Source organism: Echinococcus granulosus (assembly GCF_000524195.1).
Source record: "Echinococcus granulosus chromosome Unknown EG_S00026, whole genome shotgun sequence".
In the NCBI taxonomy this organism is placed as follows: Eukaryota; Metazoa; Platyhelminthes; class Cestoda; order Cyclophyllidea; family Taeniidae; genus Echinococcus; species Echinococcus granulosus.
Window position 1 is genome coordinate 786,050 of NW_020170406.1, and position 9,182 is coordinate 795,231.

The 9,182-nt window shown below is 41.8% G+C and overlaps 1 protein-coding gene across 1 annotated transcript in view; it reads right to left on the reverse strand. All coding sequences in view use genetic code 11, as the record gives it.

Moving 5' to 3' along the window:
- Positions 1-401: 401 nt before the first annotated feature.
- Positions 402-9,182, reverse strand: part of EGR_04316 (Myotubularin-related protein 6) — a gene marked incomplete at both ends in the record, with an annotated part of 27,017 nt that continues 18,236 nt past the window's right edge. The window contains 9 exons of the mRNA XM_024493565.1: positions 402-533; positions 1,998-2,129; positions 2,431-2,567; positions 2,841-2,931; positions 3,976-4,186; positions 4,613-4,783; positions 5,340-5,593; positions 5,665-5,906; positions 8,439-8,742. Coding sequence (XP_024352073.1) covers positions 402-533; positions 1,998-2,129; positions 2,431-2,567; positions 2,841-2,931; positions 3,976-4,186; positions 4,613-4,783; positions 5,340-5,593; positions 5,665-5,906; positions 8,439-8,742 — 1,674 coding nt within the window. The remainder of the gene's footprint in view (positions 534-1,997; positions 2,130-2,430; positions 2,568-2,840; positions 2,932-3,975; positions 4,187-4,612; positions 4,784-5,339; positions 5,594-5,664; positions 5,907-8,438; positions 8,743-9,182) is intronic.

Below are 9,182 nucleotides of genomic sequence, written 5' to 3' on the forward strand. Positions count from 1 at the left end.
CATAATGGAGGTTTTCAAGTCTGATATCGCCTTGATTGTCGGTAGCCTTCTTCTAGCATGAGATTGGCGGAATCGGTAAAAGTAGACGTGATCCCCATAAGCTGTCGCTAGGCAGCCAACGAAATAGGGGTAGTTACCCTTTTAAACCGGATTCGCTAACGGCTATTACAAGTTTAGCGCCTCAAATCCACCATTATTCAGTTATAAGCCGTATTAATAATATGCTCTTGATGTACTAATACCATACAGCGCAAGGAGGCCATAAGCATATTCTAGCCGAGGGGCTCACGTAATTAGCTGTACGGACGAACGAGCATCCAATAATCGTACAATTTAAAGCGTTTTCCCCCAAATAAAACTTACAAACCCTACAAATTCCCTTTAAACGCCCCATTCAACCTTCATTTATCAACTGATTCATTGAATAGGCAGCGCACCATGGAAGTGACGAACGCCGCCGTCTGGGAAATGACTGAGTGGTCGAAATCAGTCTGAGCGATTTGTAGGTGATCGGTCGTGTGTTCATTATGCGCCTGCATTTACAAATGAGATTTCCGTATCCTCACGGCTCCGAAAACTTCATTAAGCCAAGCTTAGAAATCGAGGTCTATGGCCAGTGCTGCGGCAACACTACTGCATCAAGCATCATGGCATGCTCAAAAGAAGACGGTGTCAGCAAAGGGAACAAAATAGAGTTTTTACTTATTATGGTGAGTGAGAAAACACTAGAGTAGCTAAGAGCAGTTACCGCACTTATTGTACAAATTTTGCAATGCACGAGAACTCCTTCCACGTTTATTCTACGGATTAAAATGGTGGAATACGGTAGTGGCACAATAAGTTTCACCGCGATAGGTCTGATACGTTTACTAGATGGGCAATTAAAATAAGAATTTTGGAAAGAAATTGGAAACCTCATATTACTTTACAGTTGCAGAGACTTATATGGCCTAATCAAGCTAGTATAAGTCAAAGCCGAAAATCCTCACAATAGACATCCTGAGTGCCCATTGATCAGCTCTTGGTTATAAGTTGGGAACCTGTTGTATTACTCCGTCTAGTCATATGAGCTACGGACCTCCAAAGAGGCATATTTCGCTAATATCACCAATTTTACATTGCAGTATAGCATCAAAAAACAGCTTTATAGCCGAAAACGTCATGACAGTAGACCAAAATTTAGCCAATTAGATGAGTAAAATAATTCACCTATTTTTGGAGGAGCAAACGCGACAAAAACTTTGGAGAGTAACAAGCTCACTGTGAACGCGTAAGGCCGAAATTTAGATTTTACTTAAAATAATTACAAAATCCAAAGTATTTCTAACAACAAGGGGTAGTATATCTCGTGCTTCGTTAAACTACTGTCCGCTGTTAATTGCATTGCGCTCCGGCGTTTTGAAGCAGTCATAACTTATAAATTTTAGTTCCCGAGGCGTTTTTTTTTCAGCAGAGACTCCAAAGAATGCCTCGAAGTCCGACAGAAAAGCGGTACGGACGGGATGGTCAACTGATGCGGACAGAACTCGTTAAAACATGGGACTAACTTACACCCCTGGAGCCATCATGACACTCGAAAATAAGGTCAAATTACGCTACCTAGATCACAACATATTCCTGGAAAAATGAGGCTCCTACGAATTAACAACAGAAATGTCTTAATCAGAAGCATAATTGGGTACCACACATGAAGGCGCTCGCCAAATGAACGATTCCGAACTATCGGACATTCATCAAACTGTTTTCGGTGGATTACAAACATACCCCACCTAAACTTAGTCTCAACGCCCAAAATAATCAAAAGAAAAATACCGTTTCATTGCATATATCTTCATGTTACTCAACCAGATTAAGTACAAGAGGTGGGAAGAATGAGACAGTGACATTCCTTTATTTGGCCTTCAAAATAACTTTCTAATCAAAAACACATAATAAATTGATAGGGGATGCGTACGGCTCATTCAATTAAAAATAAAGTGTAGTTAAAGTTAGATTACAGCGTCTTCCTTGAGAACAGTTTTACGGTGACAGGTCCTGCAAAGTGGCAATTTTGTCTCAACACCTGGGATGATATTCAAAAAGATGTGACAAATGGAACACACCAGATTCCCGCAGACGGTACATATAACCTAAAACAGCCATAAATGCAGGATTAAAGGCTAGCGACTTATAAATAAACGCACTGTTTACGATTGGATAGAAACACATCACAGTGGAAAATCTAAAGTTGAAAGGAAGAGATGCGATTAGGCAATGAACGTGGGCTTAAACGTGTAAAGTTGGGTTCAATGAACTTTTGCTAACACAAAATCAGTAGAAATACTACACAAAGGCAAAACGCATAAATGGAGCCGATTACTGGCGCATGAATTCGATATTGCAAAATTTGATTTTAGGATGAGACGGAGGCATCAGCTAAAGACTACTTACACAGGGTGTTCGGGAAATGAGGAGAACGGAGCAAACGGGACAGCAGGCAGCAGTGGGGGGAATGAGACTGTTCACAAGTCGAGTGTTCACCCGCCCCAAATCTCGGGTGATTGCCTCTCGTGTCAATCGATTTCTCTCTAAGTAACCAAAGAGACGCGAAAAAACAATCCTCATGTCATATTATACCTCACCAAGCTTTAGAGCTCGGTTTATAACGAAAAAGAACTGATGGGGGTATGAAGGTGGAAAGGAACGCATTCGCAAATAGGTGAAAATCTGAGGTGTTTTAGCTTGGATAAGAACAACAAATTGTTTATTCATTTCTCACTATCGTTCTCAGATACCAGTCGGTAATAATCACTGCTAACAATTATTAAACCAATAATTCGTTGAGAGATAAGACGACATACTTAGATTATCAAGGGAGTTCTGGTTCGATTCATTGTTGACATCATTATGCCTCTTCTCAGATCCCTTAGCGTTCGAAAGACAGAGGTTATTCTAAAAGAAAAGGGAGACCAAGAAGTGACACGATAATTGCAATACTCTGCTACCCGCACCTCACACATCAAGGCAATGTTTATTTGAATTGTTGGTAGTGCCACACGCAAATTCCAAAGCGATTGTGAATAGTTTGACCACACCGCCTGGGATTCCTGGCCCTCAGCCCCTCCGACTAATAACCAGGAAACATCGTGAACTAAGACAATTGAAGATACTAATCTACCTCTAAACAGAAAGTACCAGACATCATTTTAAAAGAAAAACATAAAAGTTCATTAAACTTGAGTGAGGACCCAAAATAACCACGACACAACTGCCTATCTCGAGAAAATTATGAAGTGGCTAGGCAATTATACAAGTAATCAATCAGGCATAAGCAAAACAAGTAGTAAAATGAGGTGTTGCAGTGCGATCTGAAGCTATTAACACGTTCGTTATCAGTCTCACACACAAATGACGCGCGTTTGTTATCAATTTATGATAGGCAGTGGTTTCACCAAATCATTTCGCGAATGGATTGATTGAGTTTATAACGATAAACGCATTCAACAATGCTCGCGCTCCTCGATATATTCGACCTTTTAAGCAGCATAATTTTGAGCAGAGCAGATCAGGTTGATCTGCATCCTTACAGGGTATCACATCAAGATCCAGTTAAAATATAGGGATATACACAATGTGACGTATTATCCGGAAACATTTCTGAACTGTTACAAGAAAACACAAGAATCACATCAGCGATACAGGAAGGCAATACAGAGCACTTTCGTAATCAAGAGTGCAGTGAACAAAGTCTACTACGCTTGACCCATGTGCTAATAAAATAGTTTATTTTAAAACTTTTCCTAAAAACAAATATTTTACTTTCAACCGAAGTGCGTTTCTCATACGTATATTCGCTAAGAACAGGATATTCATCGCCGTGCTTATTCCATCATTCATTCACTCGCTACTTCACTCATTTGGTGAATTAAGTGTTATTTAAACAGACATAGGAAGCACTGTATTTCGGCTAATGTCTCCTACTGTACCGATCCTCACCTCAGCTTTCTCAGTGAGATTCAGTAAGTTACGGATCTCATCGTCCGATTTACCCAACAGTTTGGATAACTCGCGGACGCACTGCCGCAGACGGTCGGAGTGGGCACTGAGGGCCAAGGTCTGGGTCTTTAAGTTGTTCATCGCCTCGATCATGCGTTGAGACAGGCTAGGGATGCGCCATTCGTGTCGAAGGTAAAGGTCGCTCCACATTCTTCAAAAAATAGAAAAGTTACCAAATCCAAATTTTTTAATTTTCCCAATGGACACCATTATGCAACAGGCCGTCCCTAGCCCTTCCCTGCGGTGATAGCAAACCCATTTCCACAATTAGCCCTTACAAAAGTTTTCAGAGACAGCCCCAGTCCCAAATAGGAATGGAATATTTTAGCACACTTCCAGCCTCTAAGCAATCAGCTAACAGTAAGTTATTTGCAAATATACATGAAAATATCCAGGCATCCGCATTTTTGACTGACCAAAAATGTTTCCCCGGTTAACAAATAAAGTGCACCTCATGGATCAAAACTTACTCTATTCTGTTTGATAGCCTTCTACATTAAAGGAAAACGAGAGTAATGCCTTATATTGCCTTCAGAGAAGTAACTCGGACACTGCAGAGACAAGATTTGACACTAACCCAAAGAGGTGGGGCGAGGCGACAAAAGCCGGCAGGAGGGCGGTGACGTGAGGTTGACCGGCGATCTTCTTGGCCTTCACATACTTTGGGGTCGGTGTGTAAAGCGGATTGGTGAAGACGTACCGCTTTGCTGCGAAGTATACCCATGAGCTGCAAGTCTTGGCAGCCAGCCTGCATGAAGAAAACGAGGGAGAAACGATGAACCACAATCACAGCCGAAAAATACCAGTTGTGCATAGCTTAAGGCGAAGTAAGGTAACGAGAAGCAAAGCGCGAAGTCTGACAATCTCCTTTGAAAAAAGTAAAAGGGAGGATAATTCTGTTCATGAGATAAATTCAACTTAAACACAAAGTAGGCGACAAGTGCGCACTTTTACTACTCGCAATACCTCTCACGTGTGGGGCATGGACCATTTCATCCCATTCCACTTAAGTCCGATCCAATTCAGTAGATCTATCGTTCATCAAGGTGCCACAGGCCAGTCGTAGTCAGCACATGCATTAACAAGGCGTAGTAGGTGCTGAACGATACCTCTTCTTAACAATGGTGTCAAACCCTAACCTGCGCACGTCCTCCAGATGATGCGATGCTCAGTTCTTCGGTCTCAGCCGCTGTATGATATGTGATTTAGTGAACCGTTACAGCAGCATTAAGCAAGCTTTCCAGAGACTTCTACGCTTGTGATCATCTTCAGAAGGAAGAAATGCAGAGAAAAAGATTACTAACCCAAGCTCACGCCGTTGTTTCTCTGAACATCCCACAAAAGTCCCAAACCGTCCGGATCTCGAGTGGTCATGTAGGGCCATTAGAAACCGGGTATTGAACTCAAAAGCTGTCGGAAGGAGGTCAACCAGATGGCGAGTGCAGTCAAGGAATTGTGTGAATATTGGTGAAACTTCGCGCGCATCCACCTCTTGTGTCTGGCCGCAGCGATCGCCGAACTTGTGGCCGAAACACAACCAATCCTTTTCCACCAGGGCCTTAGTGGTGACAGAAAAACTTCAAAAAAGTGCATTGGGGAGAAGAGAAGTAGTGATGATAGGTGACATACCTGGAAACCCTCCAAAGTGCGGTAGAAGGGATCGATGAGGAGCTGGGCGAGCGCACAGACCTGCGAGGTTCGGTCCCACCCGTCGGAGCAGTGTACAAGAAATGAGTAACCACCGGCTTCCGGTTGCATTCGGGAGGCAACGAAAAATGCGGCGTCGACGATGCGACGCAGGTTGCGAAGCCAGGAGGACTTGTCCACAGTGGCGTTGAGGTCTTTTAGTGTCACTCTGGGATTCTGGTAGGCTGTAGCAGGTGAGAGATGAAAATCAGATCTTGGATCGACCGTATTGTAAAAATGATATTACACAAATCCTGACGACCCCTCGATTTCAATTGAAACCTTGATGCCATGGCGTTCTACACATGTTTATAGCCACTCAACCCCCCTGTATGCTAAAGGGATAGTTTGAAGCGCTACTAGGGTGGCAGCGGTAGGCTAACTTGGCCCAAGCGGTCAAAAACTCCAAATTTGATAATTGTTTATTGAACCTAAACGCCACAGTAGAGGACATTTGATATAGAAGGTTGAAAATGAGATGCTTAACGAAATGGCCATCAAAGTTATGTCGGTATTGATAACCACTTCAAAGATAATGAATGGCTGATGTGACTTTAGACTGGAATGATTTGAGAACGGCCCATATAAGCATAGCACAAAATTTTAAAGAAGATGCACAACTGGGAGCTAAACGCATTCGTATCGAGCTTCGAGTGGGAAAAACCTCACTTAGGCAGCTGAGAAATGGTGAAATGAAAGCAAAGTGGGACGTTTTTACGCATTTAATTGACCTTCTCTGTCTTGAAACAAATGTTTCAAGAAATGGCGATCAGTAAATGAAATAAATCCTTTGCAGAGCATCAGCTCTTCTCGCCCAGTACAAAACTTGTGAATCTGCGAAATGCAATAGAAAGGAAGGCATAGCTCAAAATCCATTGAGATCAATGAAGTGCAACAACGACATTGGGGTTAGTGAAACCTTCCCTTGATGGAAAATCAGAGTATGACCTTCATTCCTGGCTCGTAGGTATATTTTGAAGCACCGATTTCGTTAAACTATGCAGTATAGCGGCGATTATTTTGGCGGTATTTCAACTAATATGGGCCACATAGTCTCTGCGGCCTCAGTTGACGTCTCAGCAATGCGGTGTTCTACCTATGGTCATTGCATCCCAGTCCCTCTTGTACGATAATAGTAAATCTTCCTTCACAATGGTGTGCCCTGTCAGATCTTCAAAGATAGTTTGGAGCAACAAATTAGGACCGAGGAAAATCAGCACATTAAGGAGAACATTTTGACCACGGTGGATGGTGTAAATGGAAAGGATATCGAATTGATGATAACAGTAACAGATTAAAAACGAATAAACAAGTGCTATTTTCAACATTATGATAAAGTGGGCTGACAAAGGATACATAAATGTATCTAAAATTGACATAAGACGGCATGCAAAGCAAAAAACGAGTGTTGAGATTGGTCGCGGTAGCGCTACTAAGCATGATAGCATTAAACGCACTCCATGATCTACCCAACCAATCGACAACAAATCCAGAGGAAGGACCTCGGCGGAGAAAAATAACATAAAGCAGAAATCGCCTATTCAAACACCGCTTAATAAGTAAATGCACTTATCCTCGGGATAATAAAATCATAAATTCACCTGTTTGCGACAAGGTTGATGGAACTAACTATTATTACAAAAATAAAGAAAACGTCATAGTTGAGACCCCGGCCTCAAATAATAAAATTAAGTGAACTGAACGCAATCACTGCCAAAATAAGGATTACAAAACGTCCAATGAGACAAGTATGCACATTTTCGCATAAGTTAATGCAAAAATAATAGACATCTTTGGTATCAGTAAAAAAAGGAACGGAGATTGGAAATTTGCGCTTTAAAAAGTACAACAATTGACAAGGGAGAGTTTTTTTAGGCTGGAAGTCGTCTCATGAAACTTGTTTCAAATTTAAAATTGCTATCATAATAAACGCATCAAATATATTAGACAGTACTTTCACAGCCTATACAAAAAATGAGCCTGGCTGTACGCTAAAATCGACTAAAATATGCACCAATTCATCGCACATAAAGGTGGGAAGCATTTAAGTCATCCTCAAGAGGCAGTAGCCTGTGATACAAATTATCAGTTTTCAAAAAATATCGAAAACTTGCGAAAAATATTTCAAGTAAACATTAAATAATATGAAACCAGTGTGCTCTGAGAAATTGCGCTTGGAAGCTTCTATGCGATTTTCTAAAAAGTTAAACAATTCCGAAATATGCCTTATTGAGGGATGTCACAGCAATCCATTGAATTAACTTCAGTCCACAAAACCGGCCCCAGAGCGATGAAAAAAACTATTACACATCACTCAAAGCACGAAATTGCCTCACATTTAGTAGGCGCTGACCACGAAACATACTGACAGGAGTCTCCCCTTGGGTATACTTGCCTTGAAATGCGAGCAAATAAAGGTAACAACCAAAGCTTACATCTTGATAGATAATCCGCAAGTCTACTTCAACTAATTTTTGGGATTTCAGCACATGTCCTGTATTTTATGGCCACTACAAAAGGAGCAATCAGGCAAACAGTTAAAAAAATAACCTTTAAACACTTTGTGGACGTTGATATTTTGGATTATAGCGGGACTGTTAAGTCGACCTTTCAATCTCTGTCTTTAGAGCAGAAAAAACCCATAATATTTAACTCAAGAACACTGACATTCGCTCAGATCTGAATCATCAATACAAACAAAACAGCCAAGCACCAACCCTTCAGCATCTTCTCCATCGATCCGCGAACAGCATGAATGTTTGGGATTTCGACGAAGCGAAAGATGATATCGCGATAGATACTTGCAACCTCGTAGCCTTTGCCCTGAGCGCGATTGGTTAGGGCGTTCAGGAGAGGGCGTGTGTCAACCACGTAGAGTAAAGGAGGTGTCTCCATGGAGCCCACGCCGCTGGCGGTGGTGGCGCAGGCGGCAGCCAGACGGATGTCCCGTAGTAGCAATTGGTCGCCCGTGCTTTTGCTGGCAAGACCCGATAGTGGCTGGCTCGATCTGCATAGCACTGACTGAGGCAAAGATAAACTCGTTTTGCACTAGTCAAACAAATACACAGTCTCCATTTAATATTATGTGAAAAGGATTGACACCACCCAGCTCCTTTACATGAGCATACCAAAGCTAAAAAAGCTAAACACTAGCTTGGTTGCAAAAAGCATGAACAAAAAAAATTTATAGGTACTGGATAAGCCTCGTCCTAAAAAAAGATTTACAAAGAAGGCGAAAATTGGATGTCACAAGCAGAGTCGAGTAATTTAACAATCTTCAGAGGTACAAGAGGCATCCAAGTTAAGCTGCGCCTCTTGAGTTGGTAAACTAAGACAAAAATAAGTTTGGAGGAGTGGCAACTTCAGTACTTTTCCACACAGTCTCCATCCTACAATTTTACGCTTACCTCATAGCTCAACTAGTTCCTAACAAGTTTCGGCACACAACGATTTGCCGATAC